Consider the following 20,173-nt stretch of genomic DNA (forward strand, 5'->3'; position numbering starts at 1 on the left):
AATAGGAAACATGTATGAATAAAACAAAGGTGTTAGAAGTGGAGATGGGGACCAAGTAAAGTCTTAAAATCCACTATAATCATAATTTGGCATGCTTTTAGAGAATTGGGGAGAGAGTGTGTGTGCAAGAATTAGATTAAGTGGTTGAAGACTCAATATGATTTACTTACCTTCTGAATGACTACAGAAATGAGTTTCATTTATTAAACATGCACTTTTACCCATCAAAAGTTGACTTTGTCTACTTACATCATTAGCTCCAGTTGCTACACTTGCATAATGACAGTGCCTCATGGGAAAGAACATTACTAAGAGCTTCTTAAAAATAGTTCTGTCAGGTGTTATTTATAATTTGTTCTTTTTTAGGGCTATCTTTTAGTAATTGGTTTCTTGAATTATTTCATGGACGCAAACCCATTGTAATCCATATAACCACATCCAGGCTTTGAACAGCACTTCACTATGCCTATACTCATAGCCTCCAGAATAAAGTCAAAGCCCCATGAATATTTTAAGTGACAGCCATAAATATCCTGAGCCACATTCTCCCTATATCTGAAGTTGGGAAGGCCTTCTGATCTTCCCTTATCCCTGACACCAGGTGGCAGGTGCCTAAACTCTGTGCTTTTTAGGTTGTACGCCTGAGGAGTGATGTGTCCAGAGTTCCAGAGAAGGCTTGGAAAATAGTTAAGGTGAGTTGAGCTGCTGGTTATTGTGGTGGATCACTAGTCTTTATACTTATCTCACCACAGCCCAAGACTGTTATGATTAAATTAGGCACATGCACAGTGAGAAGTGTAAGGGTGCGTTGTCTTGATTCCCTTTTTTATGCACTGTGTTAATCCTGTAGTGTGCATATTTTATAATTAAGTGTTCAATAGTCAGCTAATAAGCAGTATTAACTGCAAAGCCTCTGTTTAGTTTGATTGCGTGGTGTGAAAGCAGCCTAGGTTCTTGATTATAGCATTTCTGAAGTGACCAGTTCTAACCAGTTACTCATTGAATAGCATGTTACTGAGCAGTGTCTAGAGCACGTGTGTCTCTTGTACCAGAATATGTTTCTGGCTGATACCTTTAAGAGGTATAAGAAATTAAACAAAATCTTTTACTTCCCAGTTCCCCACCTCTGCCATCACCCTCTCACAAATTTCATCCAGCATCAGTTCATTGCTCCAAAATCTAATCATGTCATCTTATAAATTTGCTACTGCAAAGAATTATAAATAAAATGCCTGAGATGCCCCTTCAGACCATGATTTCAAAACCTTCCACCAAAATTAATGAAGCCTTCTTCCAATAACCTTGTGCCATAGCCATGGTTAGCTTCTTATTGTCTGAACCTGGGAAGATAATATATTTACCCAAGGCTTTACCTTGGATTTAGCCACAGAAGACTAGTTTAACAGAAGCTTGGCTTCAGACGTGGAATGAGTTGGCAGCCAGCAGGAGCAAAGCTGTGTCAGGACAAATGTACACTCCCCATCTTCTCTAGTTGGCTTTCAGCTGGTTGCACCACAGGAGTCTTTCTATGGGCTATGTGTCCTGTGACCAATAACTGGTGCGCTCGACCCGGGTCCCTCTTGGCTAGTGAAGGCCTGTCGGGAGGCATTAGGTTCACGCTGGTGAAGATCCTTAGTCAGTGGCTCCCTGAAGGAAAATGAGGCAAACAGCCAGCTTCTGTTGAACAGGTGGTAGTTAGACCTTAGATCTGGTCAGGGGTGGGAAGGAAAGAATCTCTCCAAAATTACCAGTATTGCTGGTTTTCACACTGTACCTTTACTCCTCTTTCTAATAGATTATTGTTTAGAAACCAATCGAAAAATATCTCTGGCAGCATCTGGAACCCTTCCTTAGCAATCTGGATTTGGGCCCAAGTTAGGAATGGAAACCCCACTGGGGTGCAAGCAAAAGAGGAAGCATGTTCTTAGCCATGCATCAGTGGAGGCCCCTACTGGGAGAGGGGATTATCACAAGGCAGCAGGCAGCCCTGAACCCCAGCCTGCTGAGTTCATGCTTTGTGCCACAGGATGTGGAGCGAAGGAAATGCGAGGCCAAAGTGGTCGCTCCAAGTTTTCTTATACAATAGCTTATTCAAGCAGATTGGGAACGCCTCTTAAGAGATTTGTTAGGTACATGTCCCTTTAGCAAGATGGCCACCACAGATGGTGGGTTCAGATATTCTAATTGAAATAAATATTTAATATTCACATTTATTTTGTATTTCCATAACCAGCTTTTCTTTATCAGATGCCATTCTGTATTCCACTGAATGGGGCAAGCGGATTCCTAACCTTTTGCCACTTGGTTTCCGACGTAAATTATGGCTTTAAAATCAAGTTTTGACAAAAGATTTTTCACCTAATTTTGGTCCTGTATTTTGTGATGCTATTTTAAATGATGTGGAAAAATTAGTCAAGAATAATGTGGATCTATTAATTATCACTAGGTTTTTGCATTTAATATGCAAAAATGTTGTTTGTACCATTAATTCTCTTGATGCGGTCACAAGTTAATTGTGATGATCATGTTTTATTTTTCTTCAAACGTTCATGAAAAAGCTCAGTATCTTTAGCTCCAAACTGTTTAGATCCAAGTCATTAGATGCTCTATTAGCTTCCTCGTACCCTTCTCCTGCTCCTCTCTCCCCTAGCTTTCACTTTAATGGGTTCTCATATAGAACGCACTGCATTGGCCTCAAGGGCACTTAAAACCTGAGACAAAAATATGGAAATTGGTTTTTTACTCATAAGTGAGTTCATACTCAGTTCCAAAATTCTTTTCCTCAGGAACTCTAATGCTTTTATTATATTGGATCCTTTCCAGTGACAGGTTTTGTTATACCAAATTATATTTGGTTAAAAATCTTGATTTATACATCATTTCAATAGATTGAAGCAATACTTTAAAATTCACAGTTGTTGGGGTTTTTTATTTTAATTTTATGGTATCAATTTTATATTACTGGATGCAAATGTTTTAGACTAAATTGGTTCAGGAAAGTATGTCATCTGATGGCAAAATACTTTGTTGTTGATTTCTATAGCACTGCTAATTTTCTGCGTTGAGCCTGCTTATAAAAGCTCTTGGAAAAGTTATAACGTCTTAAACATTTATAGAAGGCCTAAGGGTATTAACTTACTGTAATTTTCTGAAGATTCATTATCCAAAATCTTAATTCATTATAACAACTCTTATGAAAACCTATAGAACCAGTGTTTTCTCTTATTTTCTTATTTGCACAGAATGAGAGATTCATTGTTCTTCTTAATTTGTTTCATGTGGTGCTTTTGAGTACATTTCATAGAGGGCTGTTATTGAATTTCTGTAACTGTCATTATATATCCATACAACCTTTAGGAACTAATATTCTGGGTTTCCCAGTTCTGTAATCTACTTCAAATTTAAGGATTGACATAATTAGTTTCTTCAAAGTTATAACCAGAATGTTAGAGACAATGCTGCAGATACTCAAGACCAAGGATTAGGATTGGAAGAAGAAAGCAATTTAAAAATTATCGCAGCACATGCTTTTATTCTTTATTAAATTAAATTTACAACTCAGAATCTTATTGCTGTTTGTATATGTATTCCCATGTCTGGTTTTCTTATCTTGTCTGGCTTCCCTTTTAAAAACCAGATGTGAAATCATATAAACTACCTGCATATACACAGGCAATATTTGAGAAGTGAGAGAACATATTGAAGCATATTGAACATGTTGAAGGTCATTGAAGCAGTATGTGTTTGTCTAAATGCTTTTTTCTGAAGTTTAAAAAAACCTTCACAGTAAAATGAATAGAGATAAGAAAACAAACATATTAGGGCAGTTTTTTAGGAGCATGCCTCCTTAAGTCTGTAATAATGATAATTTCTTACATTTCTAACAATTTCATGTATTTCAGGAGTCAAAGAGACGGATGACTGGTTAAAACGGTTAATTTTTTTTAGCTTCTAAGGCAATAACTACTTAGAAGTAGAAAGAATTTTGTTTTGTATCATGAAATTTTGAAGCTCTATGCCGTTAGCGAATGTCATTTCTGACCGTGATTAGAATGTGTTAATTGAATATATTTAGAGATTTCACAGCTAATGCAAATTTCAAAATTTTATTTGTTTTAACCTTTTTTCTGGGTGTAAATCTTCAAGGTTATCACCTTCTTACCCTTCTGGTATTTTTTAGTAATGAGTCTTCTGTTGGAAAGACGTTAGCTGATTAGCACCTGATTATGAGAAAGGGACTGTAAAAAGGAGTAGGAAGGAGAGCAGCGTTTGTTGAGTAGCTATTGAATGCCAGGCTCTGTGTTAGATAGATGTCATTATTTAATCTTCCCCAAAGCCTATAAAGTAGGTTTTATTATTATTCCTATTTTTCAGGCAAAAAAACCAAGATTCAGAGACTTTCAGTAACACATAGTGAGTGGCAGATCCAGGATCCAAACCCAGTTATCTTTGGGACCAAAGCCTGAGCTTTATCTATGTTGCTAAGTTTATCAAGACAGTGTTCTCAGTACTTCTGGAGATGTTAAGAGAAATAGTCATTTTCCCTGCCCTCAGACAGCACATGCTTGAAGTAATAGAGGAAACCTTTTAACATGGAAAATGAATACTCAACAAGATCATATGCTGTTACTTTAGAAGTGCCACTAACAGGCTGGCAACAATGGATGCTTTGAGTATCCAGAGGAGGAGAGCTCTTCTTAGTGAACCTATAGGGAGAATTTCTTCCAGAAATATTATTCAAGTATTAACACTACATCTTTTTAAATAATAAAATTTTATAGATGGTTCTTCAGTGAGTCGAATTTGGGATACATTATTTTTACAGGGAAAAATAAGTTCTGTATAAAAAACACACCTTTTGTTCGTTGTTTTCCTTTTGTTAAAAAACTGTGAATGAAATGGAATCAGCCAAAACGCGCATTTTAACGTTACATTCTTTTATTCATTTAACAAACATTTATTGAGTGTTATGCGTGGGAGATAAGAGAGCATCATCTCTGCTCTCAGGAAGTTTGTAGTCTAATAAAATATAAGCATCTTTTTTTTTAAAGGAAGAAAGGGAGGAATTACAGGCTAATGGGCAAAAACTAACTTTCAATGTGTATATCTCTAATTATGTGAAATACATAACCAAAGGCATAACCATTTATTCAACTTTATTGTATCCTTCAAAGATGGATGAACAGCACAAGTGGGCTTGGTCTCTTATTTCTTAGATTTTTGCTTATTTTTCACTAAGATCAAATTGTCTTAGTTGATTATAAAATAAAAGGTTGGGAATCTGTGAGCTGAAAGTGAGGTTTTTTTCGTTTTCTTTCACTCCTGTGCCAGCTCCTATTTCTTTCCTTAAAATGAGTACATATTGTGATATAATTTCTTCTTGCTGTCATAAAAATTATTTTTGGTGGAGTGATGGAAGTTTTAGAAAATGTTGAAAACCCCTAAATATTGTGTTAGAATTTTTTCTGTAGGAAACTTTCATTGACTTGTGCTTTACGATAAACAATTTTATAGATATTTTCTCACTGGACAAATTACTTCTCACCCCCAAAATTATGTATGTCTGCAGTATAATTGCATTTCAGATCTTTGAAGACATTTTCACATTATCTGCATGTTCTCTGACTGATAAGGCTCCTTGGAAAACGTGAGACAGCCTTTTAAAAGAAATGCAGTAATCATACATTGATTTTAAATGACCCTGTCACACGTGAAAACAAATCAGATTGTTGCTCTTAATGAGCTTTTCAATTTACTATTCAGTAGATCAGATAAGTGGATTTAAGAGGTAATGATCCTGTTTAGTACTCAAGCCTGACTGTCAGATCCTGGTAGTGGAGAGAAATCCCTAGGGACAGAAGCGTTGACACAGTTCTAGATGGGATAATGGGAATCAAAGCTAATGGATGATAAAAGGAATGGTGCAAGTTACAAGGATAATTGTGGATTAAAGCACTGCCATGTGTCAATGTTGACTGTTTTTTCTAGTACCTTATTGGGTCAAATCTGATGCTTTGAGAAACTGTTTTGACAGCAGAGCACAACAGACCTGCCTGCTTAGCTTCCTCCTTTCATAAATGCCAGGGACACAGCAGAAAACTTCCTTGTAAGAACTGTCAGTAAAAAAATGTATTTAAAATGTTAAAATGTCTTAAACACTTAAAATCACATTTTATATTTTTATTATTCAAGGTGGCATGGACAAAATCAAAATCAGGTTAATTCTGGTCTTTGCCATTAAAAAAACAGCATTTGCAGAGTCTTGAAAATGTAAAATTTTGTTTTACAAAAATACAGAGTGTTGAGTGAGATGAACACCCAAACAATTACAGTGTGGAAAGCATCGTGCTAGAGGAATGGACCAGATACTGTAGGAGCATAAAGGAGAGGGCGACTCACACAGCCTGGAAAGGCAAGGAAGTCTTCAGAGATGCCTTGTTTTGAATGAGAATCAGAGGAAGAGAAGGAGGAAAGCCAATTCAGGAAAAATGAACAGTGTGTAAACTCACAGAGATCTGTAACTGCATGAGAAGCCTCAGTATTTCATGAACATTTCATTATGGCTTCAGGTTGAGGGAAACAGTAGAAGATGAGGTAGGTTGGGGCCAAGTTGTGAAGGGCCTTGTGTGCTATTAATCATATCAGTATCAGATTTTCCATGGGACTCAGTTCACTCTCATTCATGAGAGAGGTTTTGGATCATGTTGAGATAAGATCATGTTTTACAAACATTCTTCCTTTGAGCCATCTATGTGCTTAAAGGTTTCTGATCATTGAGGGTTGGTGGTAACTAACGTCCCTGGGTTCTTTCTTCCTAGCTCCCTCTTCCCTGCAAATATGTTACAGTGATAGCTTCAGTCTTACAAGAGATGAAGGCCTACTCTTGTGAACAGAGACACAGATGCAGTAATTGAAATGCTCTTCTGTAGGACTCGGAAGTTAACAGAAGAGGCAACAGGAATTTGAATCTCAATTTCCCTTTCTTTCTCTCTCATCCAGCTTCTCCCCTCTACTCTTCTACCTCTTCTTTCATTTGCCCCCTCCTTTCCCTCTCACTCTCCCTCTGATTCACTCTGCTGGCCCGAGGAGCTTCTGGTCATAGGACTTAAGTCAAAACCCTGGAACACAAGCTTCTGGTTGTGTTTAAAATCCAAGTATGAGATCTCTGCAGCAAACAGCTTTCCTCCTCTGTATTACCATGTAACTCTGGATGATTTGTGGTTGTTCTGTGATTTTTTTTTTTTTTTTTTGCTCGTTTTCACCACCTATGACAGTATATCAAGGTAGTATTTACATATGAAAAACAAAAGGCTGAGTGAGTGAAAGCTAAGTTGCCATACCGTAGAAAATAGGCAGATCAGGAGAGAACGAGAGAACACAATCACAGGGGGTCAAATCAGAGAAGAGAAATCCCATACAGCTGGCATCTGGCAGATATAACCTGGAATCACACCAGAGCATCAGGGAGTGTGAAGGTGTCAACCCACCTCTCAGCTTTGCCAGGCTGTTTAGGGAATATTCCCATTGGCTGCCGGTGGCATTTTCCCACTTGAAGTGGGATATGTGTTTATAAGCTCAGTGTAGCTTGGGTTGGGACAGAAATGTTGCACCCCAAACGCCGCAGCCAACACTCCCTAATTGGAAGCTTAGTGGATTCTCAGGCCCCGATGTATTCAGCAGAGAATCCCTGATCCTGGGATTCCAGTTGCAGCATGGAAAGTAAGACCTATCTCTATATTTGGGGGAGCTTATTGAGAGATATTTGAGGAGAATTTCTATAAATTCTTTAACTTCCTTTTATTTTTGCAATCCTTATTTTTACAACTACCTGACAGAATCCTGAATTATTTGCTGATTTGCTAAAATCTGGAACCAATGGAAATTTTTTTTAACGTTGGAGTCTTTTATTGAGGCACTCACTTTACCTGCAGATGCTCATCTTTAAGAAAGGGGTGGTTTGTTACCACTTTGAGAAAAAAAATATGTGGTATGCTGGGAATAAAATGAGTCTGTGAATGTGGGTTTGTGTGGGTGTGTGTATGTTTCAAAATAAGGGAAGTGCTTCCTGGAAGAAAAAGAGGAGGGTAAATCTATAAATTGTATTTTAAAAAATTTAATTCTTAGTTTGTTCTCCCCGCTCATTTCCTACTTCAGTGTGGAGGATATAACAATGCATTGAATCTTTACATTTGTTCAGTTGGAATAGTCTTTTGAAAATATATGTTAAAGACAAAGTTTTTAACAATTAAATGTTTTCATGCAGGTATATGCCCGTATGTCAGAAGTCTTAGGAATAACAGATGATAACCATGTTCTAGAAACATTCATGACAAAAATGTGAGTTTCTGCTTTGGTTCTTTGATTTTTCTTTTATTGTTGTTCTGAACTAGTAGATCTTTATACTGTGTTTAAATCTCCTCATAAATACTAATTTTTAATAAAAGACTTTAAATTATGCTTTAATTCTTAGAATAGTAGCATTGTTCTTATTTGAAACTTCATTTCACATATTTAAAATTCACCATCCAAAAAGAATTATTTGTCAAGGTATCCATTCAACTGCAGTATGCAATATCAAAATGTGGTTTTGAAAATTTTACAGACTTTGACTCTTCAGTTCAATTGGGCAGCTTTTTTTTAATTAAAAAGAAAATGCTCAATTTTAAAGACCAACTCAAGATATTATTGCAAATTAGAATGACTGAGAGAGATTTGATTGCCTTCAGGCCAGGCATTCATTGATTCCAGCAGAAACCTATGGCTATCAGAGACATAATCCATGGAAACTGTCCTTAAATTATCCTTATAGTCTTAGCAGAATTAACTACTTTCAGGCCATAGACATAACTTTGTATACTTTGCCTAAACTTACATGCCTCCACTTGAAATCCTACTTGATCCGTATAACAGATAGATAGCACTGTCTTGCTTACAGATAAGAAAGTTAAATAAACAGCCATGATCATAAGAGGTGAGTTTTGGAGCCACAAGTTTGATGGTTGGTTTCTTGGCAGTAACTATAAGCCTCTATTTGACTTGCTTTGTAACTCCTGCTCTCACTCCCTAATAGGTTTGTTTTGGATACAAACTTGATGTTTCTTTGTGAAACAGTTAGACAACTTTTTTAATTTATAAAACTAAATTTATAGAATAATACACCATTTGGAGAGCAATGTTCATTGTGCATTGATTGTGTATAATTTTGTATACGCTATAAAAAGAATAGACTAGAAAATGTTCCATTGGAATTTAAACCCACTTTTCACTTTGTGAGATATTTGTGATTTAGGTCATCTAACTTACAGGAATGTATGTGTATTTCCATGTTCTCTCTTTGCAAGCAAATACTTTAATCATAATTAAATTTTTTTTTTTTTATGTTTAGTGTTACAAACCTTAAGTACTGGGGAAGATGTGAGCCTGTAATTTCAAGGACGCTTCAGTTCCTAAATGACCTTTCTGTTGGATATCCTTTTTACTATATATCTGATAATGTACATAAACAACCTAACAGGTGCATTCTATTAGCCAGGTAATTTACTTATTTACAATTTTTCAAGAGTTTTTTTTAATAAAAAGCCTTTCATTTAGCCTTATCTATAAATACATATTTTTGAAAGATTTATGTTAGCTACATAATATGAAGCATTTTATTCAGTGTCACAATTGAATTTATATAGACATATAGATTTCTAACTCAAGTTATGTTTATACTCACCCAGGTTTGTAAATGGATGAGAAAGTATGCGACTACATGTCTTAGTCCATGATTTTTCATAATTGTCAGGATGTTCTTGTTTCAAAAGAAAGCATGTAACTAGTTTTAAGAAGATAAAAATGTTTTAAGAATATTATTTTGTAAAAACTGAATTCCTTAGAGCCAGTATTTCTTCAATGTTCTTCAATTGAAAAGAATATTATTTTCCTTAGTAAAGAGGCACAAAAGAGTAACAGAAAGGAAATTATAAGCTTTCTGACCACTTTGATTTCCCCCACCAAATCAAAATATTATTTACTCTAAAATAAGATTTCCCAGTACGCATTAAATATTTAGGTATCTACTTAGCAGATTTTTAAAATCTAAAGCCAAAATCATCCTTTCTTATTAGATTATCGTTGATACTATTATATTTCAATCAATGATAGAGAAGCATATAGATTATCTTTTATATGTTAGCTATCAAATACATAGGAGTTGTGAAAAATCAGTGTTGGTTTAGTTAACCGCTAAGATTAGCTGTTGTTTTAATATGAGGACAACATTCTGAAATTGGGTGGCATTGGATGGAAATCTTTAATGTAGGTTCACTCCAGGAATATGTTTGTATTAGTTAAGTTTAAAATTGCGTTCTTTGGCAAGCCATAAAAGATTTCCAAAGTATTAGACACCCACTTTTGTGCTGGAATTTAATATGCAACTTTTTATTGGAAAATAATCGTCCTTGTCTGGCAAAATCCACCATGCAATATTTCTGTTAGTAGGTATAATGCAATAAAGACAGGGAGGGCTATTTATCACTACAAATTTTGAGGATTTCAGGATTCTTTTTATTATTTTAATATATTTCTTTGATATTAAATCAGAAAAATGATAAATTACACCTGTCCAGGCTGTTTTTCCTTTTTACTGGAAAGTGATGTACAACCCAATTCCAGTGGTCATTTTGGCTTTTTAAGATATGTATTTTTTCTTATTAAAAAAAAAACTCAACCTGTATTTTTTTAATAATAATGCTGAAATACTCTATTTCTAACATATGAAGTGGTTTATAAGTACTTCCTAGTATTGCAAACTCTGGCCTTTTCACAATGAATTACTTTGAGAGCATATTATCTAGAAAGAAGCCTGTGTTATTTTATAGCACATATCTATTGTTTAGATTTACCCTATTTTTTAGGTTGAAATTGAAATCTGATATAAAATTAATTTGATTTGTATTCTTTTTTGTATAATTTGCATAATGCCTAATTTATTTGTATCTGCTACTTAAGATGCTTTCCTATCACCTTTTATCTTTTATATTCTTTAATCCTAAGATTATAACCTTTTATTTTGCAAGTTACTTATTGCTTTTGAGTACTTCTTCTTGAAGTTAATAAAAAAAACATATTTTCAGAAAGCTTATTAGATAAAAGTTTAAAAGCTATAGCATTTCATACCAAAGGATAGGAATGATTTCAACATGGGTACATTGATTTATATTTTTTAACAATTATTTCAGGTTTGCATATTTAGAAATAGATATTAACTCAATTTGATTTCAGTGCTCAGTTATTTGAATTATAAATCATTATGTCCCTTCTAGCTGATCAGTCATGAAATATCTTTGAATTCATTTACATAATGGAATATGTGAGTGGTGTATCTTTTTCAGTGCAGTTGCTGGTTACCTAATGCATGTTTTGTTGTTTCTAATCGATTTCTTTATCGTAATGTGTTTTCAAATCCTGATTTTAAAGCAATGCATTATTTCTGTGTTAAAAATAAGATGGCACTCTTCAGCGATAGAAACAGTTATGAAAGATAAAAATCATCACCAATTGGCCTCTATTAGTGGATATATTAATGTTTATATATTAATATTCAAGACACTTCTATTTAAAATACTGGCAACAAATGAAAAGCATGTTATCTTACTATAAAGTTTTTAAATGTTTCTTATTTTATAGTACATGTCTTCAAATACTTATTGTGTTGTTTTTTTCTATTTTTGTCGTCTTCTGAGTGAATCTTACTCATTGTTTATGGTCCTCCAAGACAGTCTCTGAACTTTGGTGTTCTTGTATCTGACTGCTTGTTTAGAAATTGAAATCACAAAAGATCCTCATTTTTAGGTGCTAAACAGCCTTGTATTTACCTGCCTAATACAGTAGTCTCAGACTTCAGTGATTATCAGAATCACTGGGGTTCTTGTTAAACTACAAACTACTGGACCCTCTCACCCCCAGAGTTCATGTTTTAGGAAGTGTTAGACTGAGACCTGAGAATTTGCATTTTCAGCAAGTCTCAGGTGATGATGGTGGCTCAAGGACCATACTTTGAGGACTTCTGCCTTAAGTTAATTAGAAAATAGAACTGAATGTTCTAAACAGAAAAGTCAGGTATTTTCCCACAGACTCTTCTCCAGGGGCATTTATCTTCACTTGGAAAAGGCAGCCTTGACATTTTTAGAAATAGTCTGCTTTTCTAAATAATAATGTGTATGAGGAGGCTACTGTTACATTAAGTCCCCTGATTGATTTTAACTGGAGAGCCCTGTTGCATTTACCCCAAGGTTTTTGTTGGTAAATTTTGGTGTAAGATTATTGTAACTTTAAAATCCAGTGGCCTTTTTGAGAGAAAGTTTGTTTTCCCATCAGATTCGTTACATGGGGCCTGTATGATACATTTAGCAAGCATATCTAGTTACTTTTTAATGTTCTCTTTAATTTTCCAAGAGTAAATTTCAAGAATTCCAGATTCTAAGTAGCTTTTCTAACATGCGCAGGGTTGAAATGACTGTCCTGGGGCAGCCCTCCACAGTCAGGTTTAGTTTTTGAGGATCTTCTTCGTGCTCTGAAATGTCTTCTAGTCGTAAATTCTGATTTCTGTCTAACTGGGAAAGGGGTAAGATTGTTCAAGTGATTAGAACAAGGAAGCTGCCAGGAAAACTGGAGAGAGACAAAACTGGGTCATACAGAGCAATCCAATAAACTTACTTATTTTAAATGCTGAGAAAAAGGGAGAGAAGTGTCACATTTCACCCAAAATTCTGTTTATTAATCATTGTTTTAAATTTTTCCTGCTTTGAAAAATAATTGTCCAGTATTTCTATGGCAATTCATTGTTTACTCAAATTTATAGCAGTTCCATGTCTCTGGATTTCAGATAGACAATAATGAGAAAGGTGATTTCATTCTCTGTTAGGCCCTCTGTTGGTAGCTGCCCTTATTACATCATCCTCAAAGGTTTGAGAAAACCCAAAATGTCTTTAGCTTTTCAAAAGCAGACTCTCATTAAAGAATTCTACATTAATTCATTAATTTGCCAAACTCATTTTACCCCGTTGATACTGTTAACCTCAACAATTCTTAGGATGAATAATTTTTTCATGTTACTGCAAGACCACATACATAATCACAGGTCCCAGTACAAAATGAAAATTTGGGGTGCCTTGTTCATAAATGATTAAGAATCTCAAGACCTTGGCAGCAGAGCATTGAACCAAGCACAGGCCTTTCTAAGCACAGGCCCTTCTAAGCACAGGCTCTTCTAAGCACGGGACCCTGGGCCAGTGCGTAGTCTGTACACCCGTGAAGCTGTCTGCTAAAGAAAGAATTCCTTTCATTTGGCCTCAGATTAACTTTCTAAGACTTTGAGACTATCTCCCTTAGTTCCTGTACACCAGTATTTGGTGAATATAAGTCCTATTCACATGCATCATAAAACTGTTTATCTATTTGTTTATTTCAACTGTTTTCATTTTGTAAGCTGAAGACTCTGTTTTCTGGTCATGCTACTTGTCAACAAGATTTTTTTGCAGCCCCAAACCTTTCTTCCAGCTTCATTTGTCTTGTTTAGCTTGTTTGTTTATTTTAAGTACAACAACCAGAGCTCCAGCCTTAGATTTAATATTGAGTAAGAATAAAATAGTGATTTTTAAATTTAATTCCATACTTACCTGAATGATTTACTTTATCTTACTGGCCTCTTTCAATTCAGCAAATATTAGCTAAATGTTTGCTAAATACAGGGCAAAGGACAAGTGAGATACAGACCCTGCCCTCACAGATTTTAAATCCTAACAGAATTGATCCTGATTCCATACTTCCTTTCTTACATTTCTCCTGAGAGCTCAAAATCCATTGTTTTATTAATATAATTTCTTTTTCTTTTTAAAACTGTAGCTCACATACTAATTTTCTGAAAATCTACACATTAAAAATAATGTGGCATTTTGATATGGGGGCTTTGAGGGAGCTCTTTTTATTTGGGGTCATTTAGTTATGGTTTATATATAAACCATTAAATATTCGAGTAATGTGCAAACCAGACATCCTCACCCTGTCACTGATCTTCCCAGCACTGGAGTGTGAATCCTGAACACGGTGGGGGGTCAGAAAAGAGTAGAGGGAAGGATGTAGCTCAGTGGTAGAGTGTGTGCTTAGCATGCACGAGGTCCTGGGTTCAATCCCCAGTACCTCCATTTAAAAAATAAATAAACAAGTAAACCTTACTACCTCCCCCCCCAAAAATTAAAAAACAAAAAACAATACACACACACACACAAACAGAAAAACAGCTCTAAAAGGTGGGTGGGTATAGCTCAGTTGTAGAGCACATGCTTAACATGCACAAGGTCCTGGGTTCAATCCTCAGTACCTCCATTAAGACACACACACACACACACAAAGATACAAAACAGGAAAGAGTAGAGGATGAGAAATAAAACGAAGGTCTAGAATGAAATACGAGTGAAGGATGAAAGTAAAATTGAGTATGTCTCTTACAGGAAATATTTAGTACTAACCAGTAGTAATTCTGCTTTTGTGAAACAGTATTAAAACATATTGCTTTATTTCAGTGAATACCACCATCTCCAGATGGTTTTCAGAATGTTAAATAAAACTAGTTTCAGCTACATCCCTCAGGCATACTTCTATTAACATTTCTCATCAAGAGAAATGTTGATTTATTTCTTTGTTTGCTATCTCTTGTCATCCTTGGAAAAGTCATCCCATAATTTATCTGCTGTATTTGTTTTTATACTAGAATCAAGTATAAGAATCTTCTCTACTCCTCTTCTGTAGCCCACTAATGCAGCCCTTCACTCAGTTCTTTGCAGAGGCTTGCTTCACAAGATTACCTTCCTTGAGTATTGTTTGATCTGATCATTTCTTGTCCCAAAAGCCTAGAATCACTTCCACTTTCTTCTTGGGTCAAAGTAAAATTATTGATTTAAACTTGAGTACTTTAATGGTACTTGACTTACTGAGTTCCCATAACTAATTTCCTGATCCACCACTCAACCACAATTTGTACTTTATGCTTGGGCCAAGGAAATTTATTTTTCCTTCCCCTTGACACCCTTCATTATCTTTCACTGAATCACCACTTATGCTATTCTCCTCATTTGACCCATTGTAACTCAATTAGGTCTCTTAAATTTTCAGGTCTTGCTAAAGTAGAGTCATCCTGAAATAGTTATAACCCTTAGCCACTGTGTTAACTGAAAGAACACGAACAAGTCATTTAATTTCTCCAAGGCTCAGTTCCTTCATCTGTAGAAAGGGAATATTATCTGTCTCTTAGGGTTTTGTAAGGATTAGGTAAGATAATATATTTATAAAATATATCTGTATTCTCTAACTATAATAAAACACCTACTACCACTGACCCAGTCACATAGTAGGTCCTGTTAAATACTTCATTTTCATTTCTATCATTTATTTTTCATAATGTTCTTGAGCACCTAATTCTTATCTATATTTCTAGGGGTGAATATAATGTAGCCCAGGGTTGGCTAGTTCTCTCTCCTATTATGTTGTAAATTATAAGAGATTTGGATTCTTTTGTTTCCTTTCTCTATTGTTTCAAAAGTTCATCACATAACAGACATTTCAACATATTGTTTCCCCTTCTATTGAGTGACTAAGCCTTATCTCTTATTCCTTGTAAGTGATTATTAGTATCCCTTAAGATGTTTCGTTGGGGTTATACCTGTTTGGTACAGTAGGGTTCATGAGCATAATTCTACTTTTGAAATAGCTAAACTAATATTTCATTAATTACAGTACATACCTATCCTCTACCTACAGTAATTTCTAACGGTTAACTTTCTTATCTCTGAACTTTCTTCTATCATCAGGATCTAATTCTGTCTGTAATATTTGTAAATATTTATGGGTTTTGCAGAATTGCCCAGATCAGTACCATCATCTGCCCTCTTGTGCTTAGTAATATCATGCATCTAGTACTTTGCTTCTTTGAGTCAAAAACAAGTTTTTTCACATTTTACCTCTTATGTAAATAAAATGTCTTGTAATTGATGGTATTTTTAAGCTTTTTCTTTCTTAGTAGCATGTATAATGGTAATATTTTTATAGGCAGTTGTGTTTTAGGATTGATGAAATTTGGTAGTACTCAGTAAAGGCTTGATATCATGAATTGAAGTCATACTTGGCATTTCTGTGCCTGTTAGCTACTGAAGTATATGGTACTCTTGTAACTTAAGAAACCAGGTCATTCTCAATTTGGTTAATCTCCTCTTAAAAGGATACAGATTTTCAAAAATTTTGGCCACCTCTAAGATATGCCGTTCTTTTGACTTTTTCTTACCTTTCTCCATTTGTCATATCAGCAAGGTCATTTTCACCTTTGTCAGTGTTTTCATAGCCTCATGGATACAGACAGGAATTTTCTGAGAATTCTGTTTTTGAGTTAGTGTTAGGCTATGGAGTTTGCTCAGTCGTGGGTGTGATGAGGCTCACTAGTGAATTGATGCCTCCTATAGGAACATTTTACCTGTCCTTTCTGGGACCTAGTTCCAGTTGCAGTTGTATCTCAAGAAGCTAGTGATTTCTGTAGAATCATTTGGCCTCTTTAAAATCAAATGAATGTATACAGTGGAATACTACTCAGCCATAAAAAGAATGAAATAATGCCATTTGCAGCAGCATGGATGGACCTCGAGATTGTCATTCTAAGTGAAGTAAGCCAGGAAGAGAAAGAAAAATACTATATGATATCACTTATATGTGGAATCTAAAAAAAAAAGGACACTATGAACTCATCTACAAAACAGAAACAGATTTGCAGACATAGTAAACAATCTTATGGTTACCGAGGAAAGAGGGTGGGAAGGGATAAATTTGGGAGTTTGAGATTTACAAATGTTAGCCACTATATATAATATATAAAAATACATTTTTAAAAAGTTTCTTCTGTATAGGACAGGGAACTATGTTCAATATCTTGTAATAACCTGTAATGGAAAAAAAATATGAAAACGAGTATACATATGTATATGCATGACTGGGATATTGTGCTGTACACCAGAAATGGGCACATTGTAATTGCATTTCAGTTTTAAGAAATATCAAATGAATATGATATAACCTAGTGAAGAGAGCTGCTTCTTTCAAGTCACACAGACCTTTGAACTTTGGATTTGAATCTTGACTCTACCATTTATATGTTGCATGTGTGACCTTTACGAAATTGCTCACTATTTGAGACTTCTGCTACTGTTGCTGTTACTGTTAATCACCATTACCATGTGTACTGTTGCCAACTGTTGTCAGCAGGCCTCTGAAATCTAACCTAGGATTACACCCAACTAAAATGGTGCAACTTACAAGAGCCCTAGTCTATTAGAGAAGAAGAATATGAAAGTATAAATACATATAGATTATATAAATGGTGTATCCATCTACCTTTTTAAAAAAAAACATTAAAGATCCTCTTAAGGGCCATAGCTAGCTTTGAATAGAATTCATATAAGGGAATATAAATATTCAGATGAACTTTCACTTTTTCTTTTATTGAAAAAAGTGAAACTTCATTCTTAATCATTGTTTTCTTTAGAATGTAATTAAAAGGCAGCGTGGCTGGCCTTGGTACAAAGTGCACAGATGCAGTTCTGCAGAAGATGTGTCTTTGGCAGATGAGATTCTTCCTGTGAATGTTCTGTTTATTGCTAACATAAATATTCTATTGTCAAAACATGACTTGCTCTTTATGAGCAGCACTGACAGGAAGATTCCTATTAATGGCAGCATTCTTATTACCCATAGACCCTGTCACTTTTAACTTTGCAATTCAAAGAGAATTGTATTTGGTAATTACTTAAGATATTTCTTAGCTTATTGATCCCCACCCCTGTTTAACTGAGTGAAGTTTGAGTGGCAGTTCTTCTGCTCAGTGATTTACACTGGGAGCAATCATCAAATCTGCATCTTTGTAAACAGGGGAAGACTTGCTACCTATCACCCTGATCTTACTGCCCTTCAGCCTACCAGACACACTCAGTACACTGAGCACCCACTGAGGAAGACGCATAGCTGTGGCCCCTGCCCTTAGACACTTTGCCATCTAGTGTCGAGGTAAGCCAAATACACAGTTGTTTAATACACAACTGCAGTGGTTGCTTTAGAGCTAGAGGGGCTTGAATCTGAATCATACTAGTCACTTATCTTTTGGAAAGTTTACATTCCATAACTGTTAATTCTCTGCTTCTGTGTGTCTTCCTCCCTGATTCATAATTGGCAAAGATGGTTACATCTGATCCTCACAAAAATCCTTACAACCTGACAACCTCGTTTGTTAGAGAGGGAAAGCAAGGCTCAGAGTGGCTAAGTGCAGCAGTCAGACTCACCCCACTGACTGAGTGGCGGTGTAGTCCGGCTGAAAGCCCACGTTTCCTGACTTGTGTTCAGTATATTTTCTTCTCTTTTACACCCACACCTGAGTGACTAAACTTCAGAATTAGGCGTGTCAGTGCCACTGTACAGAGGCAATATACAGAGTTCTGCACTTGAAGATGGTGTGAAGGAAACGAGCCAGTGTATTCATTGGGGCATGAATGGAGCCCCATACGGTTATTATGGCCTGAAGAAAGGTGTAAGTATGTAGAGAATGCCCAAGAGGTGCCCCAGCTAGAGCAGAAAACACGACTAGGGTTAACCCCAAGTAAGAGTGGAGGGTGTTTCTATACTGAATAGATGTTCTAAGAACTCACTTCAGCTCTTCTTTGATGACAGCATGAAACAGAAATTGTTTAGGCCTTGTGATCTTGTTCACGATTTTTCAACTTTATTCTTATTCTGAGTTGAACTGTTCAGGTGATATGATACAGGAGAAAGAACATGGCCTTTGTAGTCAAACCTCAAATCAAATCTCAGCACTCTCAGTCCACAGCTGTGTAATCTTGGGCAAGTAACTTAATTTCTCTGAGTTTTCTTATCTACAGATTAGACATAATAAGTAATATTTAACAATATAATTGTGAAGATTAGATGAGTTAACAAATATAAAATGCCTTGCACCTAGTAGGTCCTTAAGAAATACTAGGTCCTTTAAGCCTGTCCTTCAGCACTTGATGATGTGCAGTCTTCGACATCCTCCTAATTATATTTCTATCTTCTTCATCTAAAGCAGGATTTACTTAGATCTCTGCTAACTCAGCTCATGTTTCTCAGAACTGAATAATTTTCTCTTTCTTAATAGTCTATGATGGGTCTTTCATAATTATTTTTTATGAAATAATATGAAGTGAAAAGAAGTTCTCAAGTTATACCCAAAATTTAAAAAGGGTCAATTTTAATTTCCCACTATCAAGGCTTTAATAGTTAAAAAAAAAAATTGTCTTAATTATAAAATTCATTCTTCCTTTCCATAACTAGAATATGTATAAGATAGGAAAAGTAATTGCACTGGTTAATAATGGATTATCATTTTTAACAGAATGGAAGGCATTTCTATAGGAATAATACTCTCTAGAAACAATATTTATTCTTCATAAAGAGAAATTGATGCCATTATAGCTCAGGTTATTTTGTGATCTATTACTTATTGATAAGACAATTATATTTCCTCAGATTCCTTAACTTCTATTACCTATATCCTTTTAAAAAAACTTGTGAAGATAGATGCTGTGAAATTCATGCTAAAAAATCATACGGTGAGTCTAATTTCCTTTAATTAATGACTAGAGTTTTCTGAGTAGTTTAGGTAACATTAGTAACTTTGGATGCTCTTTTGCTTTTATTAGAGTGAACACTTCCCCTTTCTTGGCATCAGTGACAGTTACAGTGTCAGTGACTTCAGGTGCCGAACCACCTTCTACACGGCCCTCACTCGTCTTCTGATGGTAGATCTAGGTAAGGTTAAGAATTTAAGCTTGATTAATAGGGGGTCAACAGTATAGTTAGCATGAACCAAGAAGTATCATATTAGTGAGTACCGCATTTAACTTACTGGAATTTGCCATTTTTGACAGCTCTGCAGTTTCTACAACTTTCTAAGATTTGAGCAGTCACTTGTTAGCACTCAGAGCCAAAAGATGTACCTGTATTTAAAGTGTTTTTTTTTCTCACTTCAAATAGTACTTGCAGTAATTCTTTATGTCACAATTTATTTTCTAGATATCCTTTTATTCATTAATTTTACTGTTATGAATTGAAGAATAATCTT

General features: G+C 35.2%; 1 protein-coding gene across 3 annotated transcripts in view; it reads left to right on the forward strand.

Annotated features, from left to right (window-relative positions):
• The window catches only part of RANBP17 (RAN binding protein 17), a 276,378-nt gene that overhangs the window by 176,002 nt on the left and 80,203 nt on the right, over positions 1 to 20,173 (forward strand). For 2 of the 3 annotated variants that reach the window (XM_031437777.2, XM_064480090.1), the window contains exons 15-19: positions 633 to 692; positions 8,264 to 8,337; positions 9,386 to 9,466; positions 19,598 to 19,661; positions 19,752 to 19,860. In XM_031437777.2, the coding sequence (XP_031293637.1) occupies positions 633 to 692; positions 8,264 to 8,337; positions 9,386 to 9,466; positions 19,598 to 19,661; positions 19,752 to 19,860 (388 nt within the window). The remainder of the gene's footprint in view (positions 1 to 632; positions 693 to 8,263; positions 8,338 to 9,385; positions 9,467 to 19,597; positions 19,662 to 19,751; positions 19,861 to 20,173) is intronic. The other variant, XM_031437778.2, reaches the window with a different exon arrangement.

Source organism: Camelus dromedarius, chromosome 27 (genome assembly GCF_036321535.1).
Source record: "Camelus dromedarius isolate mCamDro1 chromosome 27, mCamDro1.pat, whole genome shotgun sequence".
Lineage (NCBI taxonomy): Eukaryota > Metazoa > Chordata > Mammalia > Artiodactyla > Camelidae > Camelus > Camelus dromedarius.